Below are 21,653 nucleotides of genomic sequence, written 5' to 3' on the forward strand. Positions count from 1 at the left end.
CCCAGGTGGGTGTGGGGACAGGTGGGGCCACACCTGGATAGACCCGGGTGGGTGTGGGGACAGGTGGGGCCACACCTGGATGGGCCCAGGGGGGTGTGGGGACACCTGGATAGACCCAGGTGGGTGTGGAGACACCTGGATAGACCCAGGTGGGTGTGGGGACAGGTGGGGTCACACCTGGATGGGCCCAGGGGGGTGTGGGGACACCTGGATAGACCCAGGTGGGTGTGGGGACAGGTGGGGTCACACCTGGATGGGCCCAGGGGGGTGTGGGGACACCTGGGGCTGGCTGGGGTCACACCTGGGCGTACCTGGGAAGCGCTCTGAGATCTCCAGGTGAGCATCCAGCCTACCCACCTCCAAAACCTGAGCAGGTGTGCCCAGGCATATCCCAGACATCCCCAGGTGTCCCCAAGTGTATCTCAGGTGTGCCCAGGTGTTGCCAGGTGTATCCCAGACATCCCCAGGTGTCCCCAGGTGTATCCCAGGTGTGCCCAGGTGTATCCCAGGTGTCCCCAGGTGTATCCCAGGTGTGCCCAGGTGTATCCCAGGTGTCCCCAGGTGTATCCCAGGTGTCCCCAGGTGTATCCCAGGTGTCCCCAGGTGTCCCCAGGTGTATCCCAGGTGCGCCGCTCACCTGCTCCTCGGTTTTCAGGTCCCCGAAGTCCTTGAGGAACTCGGCCTCGGAGGGGAACTGGGACGGCTCCAGGAAGTGCAGGAGGCTGAAGAGCTCCTCGACCGTGTTCTGCAGCGGCGTGCCCGTCAGCAGCACCTTGTGCTCCTGCAGGTGCGACAGGTGAGCCAGGTGAGACACCTGGGACAGGTAACGCAGGCGGAACAGCCCAAACGCGGGAGAGAAACGGGGAACAGGTGAGACGAACGAGGAACAGGTGGGGCAAGGCAGACGGACCAACGGGACAGGTGGGATAGAGCTGAGGTGGAACACAGGTGAGACGCAGGTGGGGCAGGGGAGACGGAGGGCAGACAGGTGAGACACAGGTGAGGCCGCCTGCAAAGGCCCCGCCCAGCCGGCGACCTGCCGGGGGTCACCAGGAACATCCTGCGGGCGGGCCCAGGTGCGCCCCCAAACCGCCCAGGTGTGCCCAGGTGTATCCCAGGTGTGCCCAGGTGTGCCTAGGTGTGCCCAAGTGTAACCCAGGTGTACTCCAGGTGTGCCTAGGTGTGCCCAGGTGTGCCCAGGTGTAACCCAGGTGTATCCCCGCGTGTATCCCAGGTGTCCCCAGGTGTGCCCAGGTGTCCCCAGGGGTGCCTAGGTGTGCCCAAGTGTAACCCAGGTGTACTCCAGGTGTGCCTAGGTGGGCCCAGGTGTGCCCAGGTGTATCCCCTGTGTACCCAGGTGTATCCCATGTGTCCCCAGGTGTGCCCAGGTGCGCCCAGGTGTACCAGGTCCATGTGCTTGAGGCTGTCCAGCAGCTTGCAGTGCCGGTTCTTGAGGCGCTGTGACCCCAGGTGTGCCCAGGTGTACCCCGTGTGTACCCAGGTGTATCCCCGGGTGTATCCCAGGTGTGCCCAGGTGTATCCCAGGTGTCCCCAGGTGTCCCCAGGTGTGCCCAGGTGTGCCCAGGTGTATTCCAGGTGTATCCCCGGGTGTATCCCATGTGTATCCCAGGTGTGCCCAGGTGTGCCCAGGTGTACCAGGTCCATGTGCTTGAGGCTGTCCAGCAGCTTGCAGTGCCGGTTCTTGAGGCGCTGTGACCCCAGGTGTGCCCAGGTGTATCCCCTGTGTACCCAGGTGTATCCCATGTGTCCCCAGGTGTGCCCAGGTGTGCCCAGGTGCGCCCAGGTGTACCAGGTCCATGTGCTTGAGGCTGTCCAGCAGCTTGCAGTGCCGGTTCTTGAGGCGCTGTGACCCCAGGTGTGCCCAGGTGTATCCCCTGTGTACCCAGGTGTATCCCATGTGTCCCCAGGTGTGCCCAGGTGTGCCCAGGTGCGCCCAGGTGTACCAGGTCCATGTGCTTGAGGCTGTCCAGCAGCTTGCAGTGCCGGTTCTTGAGGCGCTGTGACCCCAGGTGTGCCCAGGTGTATCCCCTGTCTGCCCAGGTGTATCCCCTGTGTACCCAGGTGTATCCCAGGTGTATCCCAGGTGTGCCCAGGTGCGCCCAGGTGCGCCCAGGTGTACCAGGTCCATGTGCTTGAGGCTGTCCAGCAGCTTGCAGTGCCGGTTCTTGAGGCAATGTGACCCCAGGTGTGCCCAGGTGTATCCCGTGTGTCCCCAGGTGTATCCCCTGTGCACCCAGGTGTATCCCAGGTGTACCCCAGGTGTGCCCAGGTGCGCCCAGGTGTACCAGGTCCATGTGCTTGAGGCTGTCCAGCAGCTTGCAGTGCCGGTTCTTGAGGCGCTGTGACCCCAGGTGTGCCCAGGTGTATCCCAGGTGTATCCCCGGGTGTATCCCATGTGTCCCCAGGTGTGCCCAGGTGCCCCCAGGTGCGCCCAGGTGTACCAGGTCCATGTGCTTGAGGCTGTCCAGCAGCTTGCAGTGCCGGTTCTTGAGGCAATGTGACCCCAGGTGTGCCCAGGTGTATCCCCTGTGTCCCCAGGTGTATCCCCTGTGCACCCAGGTGTATCCCAGGTGTACCCCAGGTGTGCCCAGGTGCGCCCAGGTGTACCAGGTCCATGTGCTTGAGGCTGTCCAGCAGCTTGCAGTGCCGGTTCTTGAGGCGGTGCGCCTCGTCGATGACCACGCAGCGCCACTGCACCTCGCGCAGCTCGGGGCAGTCGGACAGGATCATCTCGAAGGTGGTGATGAGCGCGTCGAACTTGTACGCGCCCGGGATCAGCCGGCCCTGCAGGTGCGACAGGTGAGACAGGTGAGGGACAGGTAAGGGATGGGATAAACACAGGACAGGTAAAGAACACGGGGCAGGTGAGGGACAGGATCGTTCCAAAGGTGGTGATGGGAACGACACTGGGATCAGCCGGCCCTGCGCAGGTGAGACAGGTGGGACAGGTGGGACAGGTGGGACAGGTGAGGGCACAAAAAACACGGGACAGGTGAGATAAAAGGGACAGGTGAGGGACAGGATCGTTCCAAAGGTGGTGATGAAAGAATCACTGGGATCAGCCGGCCCTGCACAGGTGAGACAGGTGGGACAGGTGAGACACAGGTGGGGCAGGTGAGGGGCGAAGGCGCCCCCGCAGTGCAGCGAGCGCTCGTGGATTTCGGGAGAATTTGGGGAAAAAAGGTTAAAAAAAAAAAAATCCCGCCAAATCCGGGGAGAAAAACCCAAAATTCAGGAAAAAACCCGGGAAAACTCTTCGCAGGTGTCAGGTGTGTGTGTACAGGTGTGCGCAGGTGTGTCACAGGTGAGCTCACCTTGCTGTCCTTGCAGTACATCTCGTACTGCTGGATCACCTGCCGGCTGGCCAGGCTGCTGTGGCACACGATGGTGTTCAGGTGTGTGTGTACAGGTGTGCCCAGGTGTGCCCAGGTGTGCCCAGGTGTGTCACAGGTGTGCCCAGGTGTGCCCAGGTGTGCCCAGGTGAGCTCACCTTGCTGTCCTTGCAGTACATCTCGTACTGCTGGATCACCTGCCGGCTGGCCAGGCTGCCGTGGCACACGATGGTGTTCAGGTGTGTGTGTACAGGTGTGCCCAGGTGTGTACAGGTGTGTCACAGGTGTGCCCAGGTGTGCCCAGGTGCGCTCACCTTGCTGTCCTTGCAGTACATCTCGTACTGCTGGATCATCTGGCGGCTGGCCAGGCTGCCGTGGCACACGATGGTGTTCAGGTGTGTGTGTGTACAGGTGTGTACAGGTGTGCCCAGGTGTGCCCAGGTGCGCTCACCTTGCTGTCCTTGCAGTACATCTCGTACTGCTGGATCATCTGGCGGCTGGCCAGGCTGCCGTGGCACACGATGGTGTTCAGGTGTGTGTGTACAGGTGTGTCACAGGTGTGCCCAGGTGTGCCCAGGTGTGCCCAGGTGCGCTCACCTTGCTGTCCTTGCAGTACATCTCGTACTGCTGGATCATCTGGCGGCTGGCCAGGCTGCCGTGGCAGACGATAGTGTTCAGGTGTGTGTGTACAGGTGTGCCCAGGTGTGTCACAGGTGTGTACAGGTGTGCCCAGGTGTGCCCAGGTGTGCCCAGGTGTGCCCAGGTGCGCTCACCTTGCTGTCCTTGCAGTACATCTCGTACTGCTGGATCATCTGGCGGCTGGCCAGGCTGCCGTGGTAGACGATGGTGTTGAGGCCCGTCCAGGTGCCGAACTCGCGCTCCCAGTTGGCGATGGTGGAGAGCGGCGCGATCACCAGGTAGGGGCCGCGCACGCCGGCGCCGTGCACCTCCTGCAGGAAGGCGATGGACTGGATCGTCTTGCCCAGCCCCATCTCGTCGGCCAGGATGCAGTTCTGCCTGCGGGAGGCGGGAGGGGACAGGTGAGAGGCGCCCGGGGCGCACCTGCGACAGGTAAGGGACGCCGAGGACGCGCCTAGAACGGGTAACGGACGCCCGGGGTGCACCTGAGGCGAGTAACGCGCGCGCAACGTACGCCTGGGACAGGTAAGACGCACCTAAAATACGTCTAGAACAGGTGAGACACACCTGAGGCAGGTGAGACACACCCGAGATGCACCTGAGACAGGTAACCTAAGCCTGAGATACACCTGGGACAGGTAAGGTACACCTAAGATACGCCTGGGACAGGTAAGACACGCTAAAGTACATCTAGAACAGGTGAGACACACCTGGGACAGGTGAGACGCACTTGGGACAGGTTAATGAGCACCTGGGATGCACCTGGGACAAATAATGTACACCTAAGATACACCTGGGACAGGTAAGACACGCTAAAGTACATCTTGAACAGGTGAGACACACCTGGGGCAGGTTAATGAGCACCTGGGATACACCTGGGATAGGTAATGTACACCTAAGATACACCTGGGACAGGTAAGACACGCTTAAAGTACATCTTGAACAGGTGAGACACACCTGGGACAGGTTAATGAGCACCTGGGATACACCTGGGACAGGTAAGGTACACCTAAGATACACCTGGGACAGATGGGACGCACCTAGGGTACACCTAGGACAGGTAACGGAAACCTAAGATACACCTGGGACGGGTAACGTACACCTGGGACGCACCTGAGAAAGGTAATCTACGCCTAAGATACACCTGGGACAAGTAACGCACACCTGGGACGCACCTGGGGCAGGTGAGACACACCCGAGACAGGCAACGCCCACCCCGAATACACCTTGAACACATACAACCTTCCATTGTGCCAGGTGCTTTGCCCGGTTCAGGCGCGTCTCACCCGCGCCCAGGTGTGTCACCTGCCCCCAGGTGTGTCACCCGCGCCCAGGTGAGGCCTCACCTGTTGTACCAGTTGAAGAGCAGCCAGTTGACGCCCTCCAGCTGATACTCCCGCAGCTGGTTGTGGTTCTTGTACTCGTGAGACGCCTCCAGCTTCTTCCAGGCGCCGGCCTGGGGGCGTGGCTGCCGACAGGTGAGACAGGTGAGGCGCAGGTGAGGCAGGTGAGCGAAAAAAAAACCCAACAAAAACCGTCAAAAAAACCGAAACCCCGAAAACGATCGAAAACGACCCGAAATCCTCGCGAAGGTTTGGGGTGAGCCGGCCAGGTGAGGTCACCTGTGCCGGGGCTCCGACAGGTGAGACACCGGTAAGGGGGGGCACACCTGCGAGTGGGCGTGGCCTGTCCGGAAGGGGCGGGGCTACCGTGGAATGGGGGGCGGGGCCGGTCTGAGGGAGCGCGGCTCACCCGGAAGTGGGCGGGATTTACATGTAATGGGCGGGGCTCACGTGGAAGTGGGCGGGGCTCACCTGGAGGTGGGCGTGGCTCACCCGGAAGCGGGCGGGATTTACGTGCAAGGGGTGGGGCTCACATGAAAGTGGGCGGGGTTTATGTGGAACGAGTGAGGCTCACCTGGAAGTGGGTGGGGATTACCTGTCGGGGCGTGTCTCACCTGCGCGGGTGGGCGGGGCTCACCTGTCTCTTGAGCTCGGGGTGCCGCGCCTGGATCCGTTTGAACTCGGCGATTTTGGCCTCGTCCACGTCCTCCTGCAGCTCCCAGGTGCTGTCCTCGTAGGGCAGCGAGCACCACTTGACCAGGTAATACACCACGGGCTGCGCGGGGCACGCACCTGGTCAGGTGACGCACCTGCACAGGTGATACAGCGCACCTGGACAGGTGACATCGCCTAACCAGGTGACACGCTGCCCAGGTAACATCGCACAGTTCACCAGGTAAAACACCAGGGGCTGTGCAGGTAACACACCTGGTCAGGTCAAACACCTGCACAGGTGACACCCCACACCTGCCCAGGGAACATCACACACTTGACCAGAAAATACACCAGGGGCTGTCCAAGAAATGCACCTGGTCAGGTGAGGGAACACACCTGGTCAGGTGAGGGAATACACCTGGTCAGGTGAACATACCCGGGCAGGTGAGCACACCTGGGCAAGTGAGGGAACACACCTGGTCAGGTGAGGGAATACACCTGGTCAGGTGAACACACCCAGGCAGGTGAGGGAACACACCCGGCCAGGTGAGGGAACACACCCGGCCAGGTGAGCACACCTGGTCAGGTGAGGGAACACACCTGGGCAGGTGAGGGAATACACCTGGTCAGGTGAACACACCCAGGCAGGTGAGGGAACACACCTGGCCAGGTGAGGGAACACACCCGGTCAGGTGAACACACCCGGCCAGGTGAGGGAACACGCCCGGGCAGGTGAACACACCCGGTCAGGTCAACACACCCGGTCAGGTGAACACACCCGGTCAGGTGAGCACACCCAGGCAGGTAAACACACCCAGGCAGGTGAACACACCCGGTCAGGTGAACACACCTGGTCAGGTGAGGGAGCACACCTGGTCAGGTGAACACACCCGGCCAGGTGAGCACAGCCGAACCTCGTTCCTCGGGCCCCTCCCACCACAAGCCCCCCCCGCGCCACTCCCTCGCCGTTCAATCCCTTCCCGCCCGATCCCGGCGTTCCCCCCCAACCGCGGCGCCAACCGCCGGCCCCGGGAGCGCGCCGCGCCCGCGCCGCTCCGGCCCCGCCCCCCGCGCCGACCCCGGCGCCGGCCCCACCTCGCCGTTGTCCTTGTCCACGCCGTGCGACTCGTCCAGGATGCGATCCACCTCCACGTAGTCGGGGTTAAACGGCTCCTCGTCCTGCGCGCAGCGCGCCGGAGTGTCGCTCCGCTCGACACGCGGAGCTGCTCCCGGCCGACCCCCGGGCCGCCCCAAAACCCCCATTTCCCCCGAGAATCCCGATTTCCTCCCAAAAATCCCGATTTCCCCCAAAAAATCCCGATTTCCCCCGAAAAATCCCGATTTCCCCCCGAAAAATCCCGATTTCCCCCCAAAAAATCCCAATTTCCCCCCTAAAAACCCCAATTTCCTCCCGAGAATCCCGCTTTCCCCCGAAAAATCCCGATTTCCCCCGAAAAATCCTGATTTCCCCCCAAGAATCCTGATTTTCCCCCCAAAAATCCCGATTTTCCCCCCCAATAAATCCCGATTTCCCCCGAAAAACCCTGATTTTCACCCAAAAAATCTTGATTTTTTCCCCCAAAAAAATTCCAATTTCCCCTCCCCAAAAAAATTCCTATTTCTCCCCCCCAAAAATTCCGATTTTCTCAGTCAAAAATCCCGATTTTCCCCCCCCCAAAAATCCCGACTTTCCTGTCAAAAAATCCCAATTTTTCTCCCCCCAAAACCCCGATTTTTCCCCCTAAAAAATTCCGATTTCTCCACCCCAAAAATCTCGACTTTCTCTGTCAAAAAACCCTGATTTTTTCCCCCCTACAAATCCCGATTTCCCCCCAAAAAATCCCAAATTTTCCCCCCCAAAAAATTCCATTTTCTCCCCCCAAAAATCCCGATTTTTCCCCAAAAAACTCCGACTTTTCCCCCTAAAAATCCCGATTTTCCCTGTCAAAAAAAAATCCCGATTTTCCCTGTCAAAAATCCTGGTTTTCCCCCCCAAAATTCCCAATTTTCCCCCCAAATCCCGTTTTTTCCCCCCAGATCCCGTTTTTCCCGCGGGAATCGGCGCGCACCTCGTGGAAGAAATGCCGCATCTGGTTCATCTTGGTCTTGAAGCGTTTGAGCTTCTGGTGGATCCTCTTGTCCTTCTCCAGCTGCGCGATGGTCGCCCACTCGCAGTGCAGGTACGAGCTGGGGGCGGGGCCGCCGCTCACCTGGGGCAGGGGAGGGACACGCCCCCCACCCAGAAGCCCCGAAAAACGCCCCCGAAGTGACCCAGAAACCACCCAAAAACGGCCAAAAACGAGCCAAAAATGGCCAGAAACGCCCCAAAAACGCCCCAAAAACGCCCCAAAAACGACCCAAAAACGGCCAAAAACGCCCCAAAAATGGCCAAAAACGCCCCAAAAATGACCCAAAAATGGCCAAAAACGACCCAAAAATGACCCAAAAATGGCCAAAAACGCCCCAAAAATGACCCAAAAATGGCCAAAAACGCCCCAAAAACGACCCAAAAAGGGCCAAAAACGCCCCAAAAACGCCCCAAAAATGGCCAAAAACTACCCAAAAATGACCCAAAAACGGCCAAAAACGACCCAAAAATGGCCAAAAACGACCCAAAAATGACCAAAAACGACCCAAAAATGGCCAAAAACGACCCAAAAACGCCCCAAAAATGGCCAGAAACCACCCAAAAATGACCCAGAAATGGCCAAAAACGCCCCAAAAACGGCCAAAAACGACCCAAAAATGGCCAAAAACGACCCAAAAATGACCCCAAAAACGGCCAAAAACGACCCAAAAATGGCCAAAAACGACCCAAAAATGACCCAGAAATGGCCAAAAACGACCCAAAAATGACCCAAAAAGGGCCAAAAACGACCCAAAAACGACCCAAAAATGGCCAAAAACTACCCAAAAACGACCCAAAAAGGGCCAAAAATGACCCAAAAATGACCCAAAAATGGCCAAAAACTACCCAAAAATGACCCAAAAATGGCCAAAAATGACCCAAAAATGGCCAAAAACGACCCAAAAACGACCCAGAAATGACCAGAAACGCCCCAAAAACGACCCAAAAAGGGCCAAAAACGCCCCAAAAACGCCCCAAAAACGCCCCAAAAATAACCCCAAAACGACCCAAAAATGGCCAAAAATGACCCAAAAATGGCCAAAAACGACCCAAAAATGACCCAGAAATGACCAAAAACGCCCCAAAAACGACCCAAAAAGGGCCAAAAACGCCCCAAAAACGACCCAAAAATGGCCAAAAATGACCCAAAAACGGCCAAAAACGACGCAAAAACGACCCAGAAATGGCCCAAAATGGTCACAGGTGACCCCAAAGTGACCAGGAGTGACCACAAATGACCGTGAATGACCAGGAGTGACCCCAGTGACCCCCAGTGACCCCAAACTGGCCACGGATGACCACAAACGATGGCTGATGACCCCAAATGACCCCCAGAGTGACCCCGGAGTGACCAGCAGCGACCCCGGAGTGACCCACAGTGATCCCCAATGACCCCAGTGACCCCCAAGTGACCCCGGAGTGACCAGCAGTGACCCCCAATAACCCTGGAGTGACCAACAGTGACCCCGCAGCGACCCCAGATGACCCCAGAGTGACCAGCAGTGACCCCAGATGTCCCCCAGTGACCCCCAGAGTGACCCCGAAGTGACCAGCAGTGACCCCCAGAGACCCCAGATGACCCCGCAGTGACCCCAGGTGACCCCCAGTGACCCCAAGTGACCCCGCAGTGACCAGCAGTGACCCCCAATGACCCCGGAGTGACCGGCAGTGACCCCAAGTGACCAGCAGCGACCCGAAATGACCCCCAATGACCCCAGTCACCCCCTAAGTGACCCCGGAGTGACCAGCAGTGACCCCAAATGACCCCAGACGACCCCGAGTGACCACCAGTGACCCCCCAGTGACCCCAGACGACCCCGGAGTGACCGGCAGCGACCACCTACTAGTTCTTGTACTTGACGAAGAACTCCTCGGCCTCCACCAACTGTCCCGAGGGCAGCTGAGGGGGAGGAAGGGGAGGAGGAGGAGGAGGAGGGTGAGGAAGGCCGGCAGGCGACCCCGCCCACCCCGCTGACCGCCGGCCGCCTCACCTCCTTCTTGACCACTCGCATGGACAGCACCTTGTCCACGATGGCGGCGTCCTCCTCGCTCGGGTTCTCCTGGCCGGGCCACCAAGGGAGGTGAGGAGGATGATGAGGATGGGAGAAGGTGAGGAAGGTCACGGGGATGGGGAAGGTGAGGAGGGTGATGGGGATGGAGGTGAGGAGGGTGACGGGGATGGGAGAAGGTGAGGAAGGTCACGGGGATGGGGAAGGTGAGGAGGGTGATGGGGATGGAGGTGAGGAGGGTGACGGGGATGGGAGAAGGTGAGGAAGGTCACGGGGATGGAGGTGAGGACGATGAAGGTGATGAAGATGATGAGGAGGAAGATGATGGGGATGGAGAGGGTGAGGAAGGTGACGGGGATGTGGAAGGTGAGGAAGACAACGAACAAAGTAAAAAAGGCGAAGAGGATGAAGGCGATGAAGATGATGGGGAGGAAGATGATGGGGACGGAGAAGGTGAGGAAGGTCACGGGGATGGAGGTGAAGGGGATGAAGGTGATGAAGATGACGGGGACGAGAATGATGGGACAGAGGAGGTGAGGAAGATGACGCCGGACAAGATAAAGAACGTTGAGGGGGTGACGAAGGTGACGGGACGGGGACGAAGGCCACGGGGAACGGAAGGTGAATAGGATGAAGGTGACGAAGACGACGGGGATGAAGATGAAGGTGAGGAGGATGACGAAGGGCAAGGTGAAGGAGGTCGGGGCGGGGACGAAGGCCACGGGGACCGGAAGGTGAGGAGGATGAGGAGGATGGGAGAAGGTGAGGACAGAGAAGGTGAGGAAGGTCACGGGGACCGGAAGGTGAGGAGGATGAGGAGGATGAAGGTGACGACGAAGGGCACCCACCACGAAGAACTGCATGGAGGGCAGCGCGTCGGCGTCGGCGTCGGGCGGGGCCGGGGGCGGGGCCTGCTCGGGGCGGGCGGGGCCCGTCACGTCCAGCTCCTCCTCCTCCTCGTCGTCCGTGATCTTGATGTCCAGGTCCTCGGTGTACTTCTTCCGCTTCACCTGCCGGTTCGAGCGCCGCTTCTGGGACAGGTGAGACACAGGTGAGACAGGTGAGACACAGGTGGGACAGGTGAGACAGGTGAGACACAGGTGAGACACAGGTGGGACAGGTGAGACACAGGTGGGACACAGGTGAGTGACAGGTGAGACACAGGTGGGACACAGGTGAGTGACAGGTGAGACACAGGTGAGACAGGTGAGACACAGGTGGGACACAGGTGAGTGACAGGTGAGACACAGGTGAGACAGGTGAGACAGGTGAGACACAGGTGAGACAGGTGAGACAGCACAGGGGGGACACAGCACAGGTGACCCCGCCCACCCAGGTGTCCCCAGCTGTCCCCAGGTGTCCTCAGGTGTGTCTCCAGGTGTGTCCCCAGGTGTCCCCAGGTGTCCCAGGTGTCCCAGGTGTGTCCCAGAGTCCCCAGGTGTGCCCAGGTGTGCTCAGCTGTCCCCAGGTGTGTCCCAGGTGTGTCCCCAGGTGTGCCCAGGTGTGTCCCAGGTGTCCCCAGGTGTGCCCAGGTGTGTCCCAGGTGTCCCCAGGTGTGTCCCCAGGTTTCCCCAGGTGTGCCCAGGTGTGCTCAGCTGTCCTCAGGTGTGTCCCAGGTGTGTCCAGGTGTGTCCCAGAGTCCCCAGGTGCGCTCACCTGCACGCTGCTGTCGTCGTCGTGGCGCGGGGACGGCGCCGGCAGCGCCTCCGAGTCCGAGTTGTCGGAGGACGCGTTCCGCTTCCGCTTCTTCCCCACCACCGGCGTGATGGTGCTGCAAGGGACCGCGGTGACCGCTGAGTGACCACTGAGTGACCGCTGAGTGACCACTGAGTGACCACAGTGACTGCTGAGTGACCACTGACCAGTGAGTGACCACTGACCACTGAATGACCAGAGTGACCACAGTGAACACTGAGTGACCACTGAGTAACAGCTGAGTGACCACAGTGACCGCAGTGACTGCTCAGTGACTGCAGCGACCGCTGAGTGACTGCTGAGTGACCACTGACCAGTGAGTGACCACTGTGACCACTGAGTGACCACCAACCATTGATGACCACCAAGCTTTGATGACCACCAACTACTGATGACCACCAGCCTTTGATGACCACCAAAACCATGCTGACCACCAGGCTTTGATGACCACCAAGACCAAGATGGACACCAAAGTTTGATGACCACCAAACCCAACCTTGGATGACCACCAAACCCAAACTCTGATGACCACCAACTTTTGATGCCCACCAACCTTTGTTGCCCACCAACCTTTGATGTCCACCAACCTTTGATGTCCACCAACCTTTGATGCCCACCAACCTTTGATGCCCACCAACCTTTGATGCCCACCAACCTTTGATGCCCACCAACCTTTGATGCCCACCAATCTTTGATGTCCACCAACCTTTGATGCCCACCAACCTTTGATGTCCACCAATCTTTGTTGCCCACCAACCTTTGACGTCCACCAACCTTTGACGTCCACCAACCCCTGCTGCCCACCAAGACCATGACGGACGCCAACTTTTGATGACCACCAAGACCAGGATGCACACCAAAATTTGACGACCCCCAAACCCCACCTCTGATGACCACCAAGGCTCGATGACCGCCAGCCTCTGACGCCCACCACCCCCAGCCGCGCGCCGAGACCAGGACGGCCCCGCCGGGCTCACCTGGCCTTGCCGCGCCCTTTGCTCTTGCCGCCCGCGCCTTGCCCCTTGCCCCTCCTGCTCCTCTCCTCCTTGGCGCCGCGCTCGCCGGCCGCCTTCCTCCGGCGCTTCCTGTCGCCGTCGTCGTCGGGCCGGACGCTGGGCAGCTCGTCCTCGTTGAGGACGCGCGGGATGTTCTGCTCGCCGCGGGCGCGCGCGCGGGCGATGGCCTCGGCCACGATCCTGTTGGCCTTCTCCTGCTTCTTCTGGTGCTCCAGCTTGCGGCTCTCGTCGGACGCGCCGCGCGACGACGACGACGACGACGACGAGGAGGAAGGAGGGGCGGCGGCGGCGGCGGCGCCGGGGTCGGTCAGGACTTTGACCACAGAGAGGCCGGCCGAGGCGGCGCCGGCGGAGGAGGCGGCCTGAGGGGGACAGAGTGACCGTGAGGGGAGTGACCGGGCCGGGGCGGTCGGCGGGGATGGGGTGGGCGTGGTCAGCACGGCGGGGTGGTCAGTGAGACCAGGAGTGAGTGACCACCGCGGCCGAGTGACCACCAAGGTCACGGCTGGGTGGTCAGCACGGCGGGGTGGTCAGCCAGGCCAGGGGTGGGTGGTCAGTGAGACCAGGAGTGAGTGACCACCGCGGCCGAGTGACCACCAAGGTCATGGTTTGATGACCAACAGCGTCGAGTGGTCAGTCAGGCCAGGGGTGGGTGGTCAGCACGGCTGGGTGGTCAGTGAGGTCACGGCTGAGTGACCACCAGCCCCGAACTCAACTGACCACCGTGACTCGAGTGACCACCACCCCAAAGCCAACTGACCACTCCAAAGCCAACTGACCACCCCAAACCCGAGTGACCACCCCAAACCTGAGTGACCACCCCACACCTGAGTGACCACCCCACACCTGAGTGACCACCCCAAACCCGAGTGACCACCCCAAACCTGAGTGACCACCCCACACCTGAGTGACCGCCCCACACCCGAGTGACCATCCAAAATCCCACTGACCACCCCCAACCCACCAGACCACGCCCCTCTGTGACCCTGCCCCTGGGTGACCCCGCCCCTCGGTGACCCCACCCATTGGTGACCCCGCCCCTCAGTGACCCCGCCCCGGGTGACCCCACCCCTGGGTGGCCCCACCCCCAGGTGACCCCGCCCCCGGGTGACTCACCTGCGGCTGCAGCACCACCTTCAGCGGCACCGTCAGCCTCTGCCCGGCCCCGCCCACCACCTGGGGCACCTGGGCCACGCCCACCGGCCCCGCCCCGGCCTGCTGGATCAGCTGGATCTTCTGCGGCTGGCCGGGCGCGGCCGTGGGCTGCACCTGCAGCTGGATGGTCACCACCTTGGCGGGGGCGTGGCCGGCGGGCGCGGCCTTGGCGGCGGGGGCGGCGGGGGGCGTGGCGGCCCCGCCCTGCACCAGCAGCTTCCCCGGGAGGGTCCCCAGCACCACGTGCCGCTGCCCCGGGGCCGCGCCCGCGCCCGGCTGCTGCAGCACCAGCGTGATGCGCTTGGACTCGCCCTGCGGGGACGGGGGCGGCGTCAGGGGGCGCCCGGGCGCACCTGGGCGCACCTGGGTACCCCTAAACCACACCTGAGCGCACCTGGGCGCACCTGGGTACCCCTAAAGCACACCTGAGCGCACCTGGGCGCAGTTAGATACCCCTAAACCACATCTGAGCGCACCTGGGCGCACCTGGGTACCCCTAAAGCACACCTGAGCGCACCTGGGCACAGTTAGATACCCCTAAACCACACCTGAGTACACCTGGGCACAGTTAGATACCCCTAAACCACACCTGAGTACACCTGGGCGCAGTTAGATACCCCTAAACCACACCTGAGTACACCTGGGCGCAGTTAGATACCCCTAAACCACACCTGAGTACACCTGGGCGCAGTTAGATACCCCTAAACCACACCTGAGTGCACCTGGGCGCAGTTAGATACCCCTAAACCACACCTGAGTACACCTGGGCGCAGTTAGATACCCCTAAACCACACCTGAGTGCACCTGGGCGCAGTTAGATACCCCTCAAGCACACCTGAGTACAGCTGGGCACAGTTACAACACACCTGGGCGCACCTGGGTGCAGTTAGAACACACCTGGGTACCCCCAAACCACACCTGGGTACAATTAGACCACACCTGGGCACACCTGGGTACCCATAAAACACACCTGGGCACACCTGGATACACCTGGATACAACTGAACACCCATAGTCCACACCTGGACACACCTGAGCACAGTCAGACCACACCTGGGCACATCTGGGTGCAGTTAGAACACACCTAGGTACCCATAAGCCACACCTGGGTACACCTGGACAGCCACAAACCACACCTGGGCAGAGTCAGAGCGCACCTGGGCACACCGAAACCACACCTGCACACAACTGAGCCCACCTGGACGGCCTCAAAGGACACCTGGACTCACCCAGACCCCACCTGGACACACCCAAACCCCACCTGGACACACCCAAACCCCACCTGGACACACCCAAACTCCACCTGGGCACACGCAAACCTCACCTGGACACACCCAAACCACACCTGGCCACACCTGGGACCACTGAAACCACACCTGGAGACAACTACACCTCACCTGAGCACACCCAGCCCCTCCCAAACCTCACCTGAGCACACCTAGCCCCCCCCAAACCACACCTGGCCACACCCAACCCGCCCAAACCCCACCCAGCCCCACCCACAGCCCACCTGGCCCCACCCACAGCCCCCCTGGCCCCTCCCCCAGCCCCCCCGGCCCCGCCCCGACTCACCTGTGCGGGCCCCAGGCTCAGCCCGGGTTTCAGGGGGGTCCCGGCCCCGCCCCCGGCCTTGAGGGGCTGCAGCAGCAGCTGCTTCACCTGCCGGCCGCCCGCGGCCACGCCCCCCGCGGCCACGCCCCCTTTGGCCACGCCCGCGGCGGCGGCCGCGCCCGGCCGGATCTGGGGCGGGGCCAACACCTTGGCCAAGGTGACTTTGCCGCCGTTGGGCGCGGCCGGGGCGGGGCCGCCGGGGGGCGGGGCTTTCAGGATGACGATTTTGGGCGCGGCCGCCCCGCCCGGAGCGGTGGGCGGGGCTTGGGGCGGGGCGGACACGCCCATGAAGGGATTCCCCTGGCTCAGCACTTCCGCCTCGGGCGGGGAGGGGCGCGGCGGGGGCGGGGTGGGCTCGTGGGCGGGGTCAGGGGCAGGGGGCGGGTCCAGGGCCCCCGAGAGCCCCAAGGCCTCGGCCAATGGGTCGCTGGGGGGCGGGGCCGGGGGCGTGACCAGCTCCTCGGGGAGCGGGTCCAGGCCGAACAGGTTGGGGTCGTCGAACAGGTCCATGATGGGGTCGGCCATGGCCGGGAAGGGGTTAACCCCGAAAACGGGAACTCGGGGCCGAGAAACCCGGAAAAACGGAAATTTTGGGGCCAAAAACCCGGAAAAACGGAAATTTTGGGGCCTAAAACCCGGAAAAACGGAAATTTTGGGGCCAAAAACCCGGAAAAACGGAAATTTTTGGAGGTTCTGACCCCGAAAAACGGAAATTTGGGAGGTTTTGAAACAAAAAAAACGGAAATTTGGGGCTTAAAAACCCCCAAAAATGGAAATTTTGGGGCTAAAAACCCAAAAAAAGGGAAATTTTGGGAGGTTCTGACCCCGAAAAATGGAAATTTGAGGACAAAAACCCAAAAAACCAGAAATTTTTGGCCTAATAACCCAAAAAAAGGCAAATTTTGGGAGCTTCTGACCCCGAAAAATGAAAATTTGGGGCCTAAAAATCCAAAAATGGGAAATTTGGGAGGTTTTGAAACCTGAAAACGAAATTTTGGGGCCTAAAAACCCAAAAAACCGGAAATTTTGGGAGGTCTTGACGCCAAAAAATTAAAATCTGGGAGGTTTTGAAACCAAAAATGGGAAATTTGGGAGGTTTTGATCCCAAAAAATGGAAATTCAGGCGTCTCAAACAAAAAAACGGAATTTTTGGGGTCTTGAGGCCAAAAAACAAATTTGGGAAGTTCTGAAAGCAAAAAAAGGAAATTTGGGGCCTAAAAACCCAAAAAAAGGAAATTTTGGGGGTTTGTGCCACCAAGAGATGGAAATTTGGGCTCCAAAAAGGCAAAAAACGGGAATTTGGGGGTCAAAAAGGGGGAAAAAAGGGGAAATTGGGGAGAGAAAAGGGAAAAAAGGGAAATTTAGGATTTGTCGGAAAAAACCCGAAACTTTGGGGGCTTCAAGAGAGGAAAAAGGGGAATTTGGGGGTCGTGACCCCAAAAACGGGAATTTGGGGGGTCCTGACCCCAAAAACGGGAATTCTGGGGGGTTAAAGAGGGAAAAAGCGGAAATTTGTGAAGTTTCACCCCAGAAAATGGAAATTTCGGGAATTTGTGACCCCAAAAATGTAATTTTGGAGGTTTTGACCCCAAAAAAAGGGAATTTGGGGGTCCTGGGGGGGAATTTGGGGGTCCCCAACCCCAAAACGGGGGGGTTGGGGAGTCCCGGGAGCTTTTTGGGGTTTTTGGGGGTTTTTGGGGATTTTTTGGGATTTTTTGGGGTTTTTTGGGGGCTTTTTGGGATTTTTTGGGGGTTTTTGGGGTTTTTTGGGGTTTTTTGGGGGTTTTTTGGGGTTTTTTTGGGGGTTTTTTTGGGGGTTTTTTGGGGTTTTTGGGGGGCTCTTCTCAGGCTGGGGGGGCTCCGGAGCTCCAGGCTGTGGGGAGAGAAAAATGGGGTCAGGGGGGAGCCCAAAACTCGCCGAATTTGGGGTTTTTACCCCAAAAAAAGGGTGGGGGAACCCTGGGGGGATTTGGGGTCCCAGTAAGGGGAACTGGGGGGACTGGGATGGACTGGGATGGACTGGGGGGACTGGGACCCCATTTAGCAGTAACTGGGACCCCAAACTGGGATAACTGGGGCCCTAAACTGGGATAACTGGGACCCCAGACTGGGATAACTGGGACCCCAGACTGGGATAACTGGGACCCCAAACTGGGATAACTGGGACCCCAAACTGGGATAACTGGGGCCCTAAACTGGGATAACTGGGACCCCAAACTGGGATAACTGGGGCCCCAAACTGGGATAACTGGGACCCCAGACTGGGATAACTGGGACCCCAGACTGGGATAACTGGGGCCCCAAACTGGGATAACTGGGGCCCCAAACTGGGATAACTGGGGCCCTAAACTGGGATAACTGGGGCCCTAAACTGGGATAACTGGGGCCCCAGACTGGGATAACTGGGGCCCTAAACTGGGATAACTGGGGCCCCAGACTGGGATAACTGGGGCCCCAGACTGGGATAACTGGGGCCCTAAACTGGGATAACTGGGGCCCCAAACTGGGATAACTGGGGCCCCAAACTGGGATAACTGGGGCCCTAAACTGGGATAACTGGGGCCCAAAACTGGGATAACTGGGGCCCTAAACTGGGATAACTGGGGCCCCAAACTGGAATAACTGGGGCCCCAAACTGGGATAACTGGGGCCCCAAACTGGGATAACTGGGGCCCCAAACTGGGATAACTGGGGCCCCAAACTGGGATAACTGGGGCCCCAGACTGGGATAACTGGGACCCCAGACTGGGATAACTGGGACCCCAGACTGGGATAACTGGGGCCCCAAACTGGGATAACTGGGGCCCCAAACTGGGATAACTGGGGCCCTAAACTGGGATAACTGGGGCCCTAAACTGGGATAACTGGGGCCCCAGACTGGGATAACTGGGGCCCTAAACTGGGATAACTGGGGCCCCAGACTGGGATAACTGGGGCCCCAGACTGGGATAACTGGGGCCCTAAACTGGGATAACTGGGGCCCCAAACTGGGATAACTGGGGCCCCAAACTGGGATAACTGGGGCCCTAAACTGGGATAACTGGGGCCCAAAACTGGGATAACTGGGGCCCTAAACTGGGATAACTGGGGCCCCAAACTGGAATAACTGGGGCCCCAAACTGGGATAACTGGGGCCCCAAACTGGGATAACTGGGGCCCCAAACTGGGATAACTGGGGCCCCAGACTGGGATAACTGGGGCCCCAGACTGGGATAACTGGGGCCCCAAACTGGGATAACTGGGGCCCTAAACTGGGATAACTGGGGCTCTAAACTGGGATAACTGGGGCCCTAAACTGGGATAACTGGGGCCCTAAACTGGGATAACTGGGGCCCCAGACTGGGATAACTGGGGCCCCAGACTGGGATAACTGGGGCCCCAAACTGGGATAACTGGGGCCCTAAACTGGGATAACTGGGGCCCCAAACTGGGATAACTGGGGCCCCAAACTGGGATAACTGGGGCCCTAAACTGGGATAACTGGGGCCCCAGACTGGGATAACTGGGACCTCAGACTGGGATAACTGGGGCCCCAGACTGGGATAACTGGGGTCCCAAACTGGGATAACTGGGGCCCCAAACTGGGATAACTGGGGCCCCAAACTGGGATAACTGGGACCTCAGACTGGGATAACTGGGGCCCCAGACTGGGATAACTGGGGTCCCAAACTGGGATAACTGGGGCCCCAGACTGGGATAACTGGGGCCCCAAACTGGGATAACTGGGGCCCTAGACTGGGATAACTGGGGCCCCAAACTGGGATAACTGGGGCCCTAAACTGGGATAACTGGGGCCCCAGACTGGGATAACTGGGGCCCCAAACTGGGATAACTGGGGCCCTAAACTGGGATAACTGGGGCCCAAAACTGGGATAACTGGGGCCCCAGACTGGGATAACTGGGGCCCCAAACTGGGATAACTGGGGCCCTAAACTGGGATAACTGGGGCCCTAGACTGGGATAACTGGGGCCCCAGACTGGGATAACTGGGGCCCCAAACTGGGATAACTGGGGCCCCAAACTGGGATAACTGGGGCCCCAGACTGGGATAACTGGGGCCCCAAACTGGGATAACTGGGGCCCTAAACTGGGATAACTGGGGCCCCAAACTGGGATAACTGGGGCCCTAAACTGGGATAACTGGGGCCCCAAACTGGGATAACTGGGGCCCCAAACTGGGATAACTGGGGCCCCAAACTGGGATAACTGGGGCCCCAGACTGGGATAACTGGGGCCCCAAACTGGGATAACTGGGGCCCCAGACTGGGATAACTGGGGCCCCAAACTGGGATAACTGGGGCCCAAAACTGGGATAACTGGGGCCCCAGACTGGGATAACTGGGACCCTAAACTGGGATAACTGGGGCCCCAAACTGGGATAACTGGGGCCCCAGACTGGGATAACTGGGGCCCCAAACTGGGATAACTGGGGCCCCAAACTGGGATAACTGGGGCCCTAAACTGGGATAACTGGGGCCCTAAACTGGGATAACTGGGGCCCTAAACTGGGATAACTGGGACCCCAGACTGGGATAACTGGGGCCCTAAACTGGGATAACTGGGGCCCCAGACTGGGATAACTGGGGCCCTAGACTGGGATAACTGGGGCCCTAGACTGGGATAACTGGGGCCCTAAACTGGGATAACTGGGGCCCTAGACTGGGATAACTGGGGCCCAAAACTGGGATAACTGGGGCCGTAAACTGGGATAACTGGGGCCCCAAACTGGGATAACTGGGGCCCCAAACTGGGATAACTGGGGCCCCAAACTGGGATAACTGGGACCCCAGACTGGGATAACTGGGGCCCCAGACTGGGATAACTGGGGCCCTAAACTGGGATAACTGGGGCCCTAAACTGGGATAACTGGGGCCCCAAACTGGGATAACTGGGGCCCCAAACTGGGATAACTGGGACCTCAGACTGGGATAACTGGGGCCCCAAACTGGGATAACTGGGGCCCCAGACTGGGATAACTGGGGCCCTAAACTGGGATAACTGGGGCCCTAAACTGGGATAACTGGGGCCCCAGACTGGGATAACTGGGACCCCAAACTGGGATAACTGGGGCCCTAAACTGGGATAACTGGGGCCCCAAACTGGGATAACTGGGGCCCCAAACTGGGATAACTGGGACCTCAGACTGGGATAACTGGGGCCCCAAACTGGGATAACTGGGGCCCCAGACTGGGATAACTGGGGCCCTAAACTGGGATAACTGGGGCTCTAAACTGGGATAACTGGGCCCCCAAACTGGGATAACTGGGGCCCTAAACTGGGATAACTGGGGCCCTAGACTGGGATAACTGGGGCCCCAAACTGGGATAACTGGGGCCCCAGACTGGGATAACTGGGGCCCTAAACTGGGATAACTGGGGCTCTAAACTGGGATAACTGGGCCCCCAAACTGGGATAACTGGGGCCCTAAACTGGGATAACTGGGGCCCTAGACTGGGATAACTGGGGCCCCAAACTGGGATAACTGGGGCCCTAAACTGGGATAACTGGGGCCCAAAACTGGGATAACTGGGGCCCCAGACTGGGATAACTGGGACCCCAAACTGGGATAACTGGGACCCCAAACTGGGATAACTGGTGCCCATTTATGGGGACCTGGGACCCCAACCCGGAAGTTCCGCCCCTCCCCCTCCCCTCCCCTCCCCCTCCCCTCCCCCCCCCCCGTTTTCCCGCCTTACCTGTCCGGCCGCGCGCCTGAGGGGAGGGCAGGGGGGAGGGGTGAGGCCGAGCCCCTCACAGGCCTGCCTGAGAACGGGGGGAGGGGGAGAAGAGAAATTTCCCCTCAGGAATTATTTAACATTTGGATTTCGATTCCCATGGAAAAAAGGGGGGGAGGGGGAGGGGGGGGGTCTCCCCTGAGGGGGGGAGGGGCCGCTCAGCGCCCCCCCCGCGCGCGCGCGCCGAGCCCGGGGCCGCCCTCACGGAGCGGCTGCGGCGCAACGCAACGCGCGGCCGCCCGCCGGGCCACGCCCCTCCTCCGCCGCGCTCCCCATTGGCCGAGCCCCGCCGCGGCCGCGCGCCCATTGGCCCGGG

The 21,653-nt window shown here is 60.0% G+C and overlaps 1 protein-coding gene across 1 annotated transcript in view; it reads right to left on the reverse strand.

Moving 5' to 3' along the window:
* Positions 1 to 21,502, reverse strand: part of LOC136305847 (chromodomain-helicase-DNA-binding protein 8-like) — a 49,151-nt gene extending 27,649 nt beyond the window's left edge. The window contains exons 1-15 of the mRNA XM_066209167.1: positions 21,299 to 21,502; positions 15,564 to 17,475; positions 13,954 to 14,304; positions 12,799 to 13,199; positions 11,783 to 11,897; positions 10,975 to 11,157; positions 10,109 to 10,177; positions 9,962 to 10,017; positions 8,059 to 8,176; positions 7,085 to 7,168; positions 5,973 to 6,110; positions 5,339 to 5,460; positions 4,127 to 4,370; positions 2,629 to 2,805; positions 638 to 781 (exon numbers count right to left, since the gene is read on the reverse strand). Coding sequence (XP_066065264.1) covers positions 638 to 781; positions 2,629 to 2,805; positions 4,127 to 4,370; positions 5,339 to 5,460; positions 5,973 to 6,110; positions 7,085 to 7,168; positions 8,059 to 8,176; positions 9,962 to 10,017; positions 10,109 to 10,177; positions 10,975 to 11,157; positions 11,783 to 11,897; positions 12,799 to 13,199; positions 13,954 to 14,304; positions 15,564 to 16,127 — 2,766 coding nt within the window. The 5' untranslated portion in view covers positions 16,128 to 17,475; positions 21,299 to 21,502. The remainder of the gene's footprint in view (positions 1 to 637; positions 782 to 2,628; positions 2,806 to 4,126; positions 4,371 to 5,338; positions 5,461 to 5,972; positions 6,111 to 7,084; positions 7,169 to 8,058; positions 8,177 to 9,961; positions 10,018 to 10,108; positions 10,178 to 10,974; positions 11,158 to 11,782; positions 11,898 to 12,798; positions 13,200 to 13,953; positions 14,305 to 15,563; positions 17,476 to 21,298) is intronic.
* Positions 21,503 to 21,653: the final 151 nt, after the last annotated feature.

The sequence above is a fragment of the Chamaea fasciata genome, unplaced genomic scaffold, assembly GCF_029207755.1.
Source record: "Chamaea fasciata isolate MVZ Bird 193981 ecotype frontalis unplaced genomic scaffold, bChaFas1.0.hap1 SCAF_706, whole genome shotgun sequence".
Taxonomy (NCBI): domain Eukaryota; kingdom Metazoa; phylum Chordata; class Aves; order Passeriformes; family Sylviidae; genus Chamaea; species Chamaea fasciata.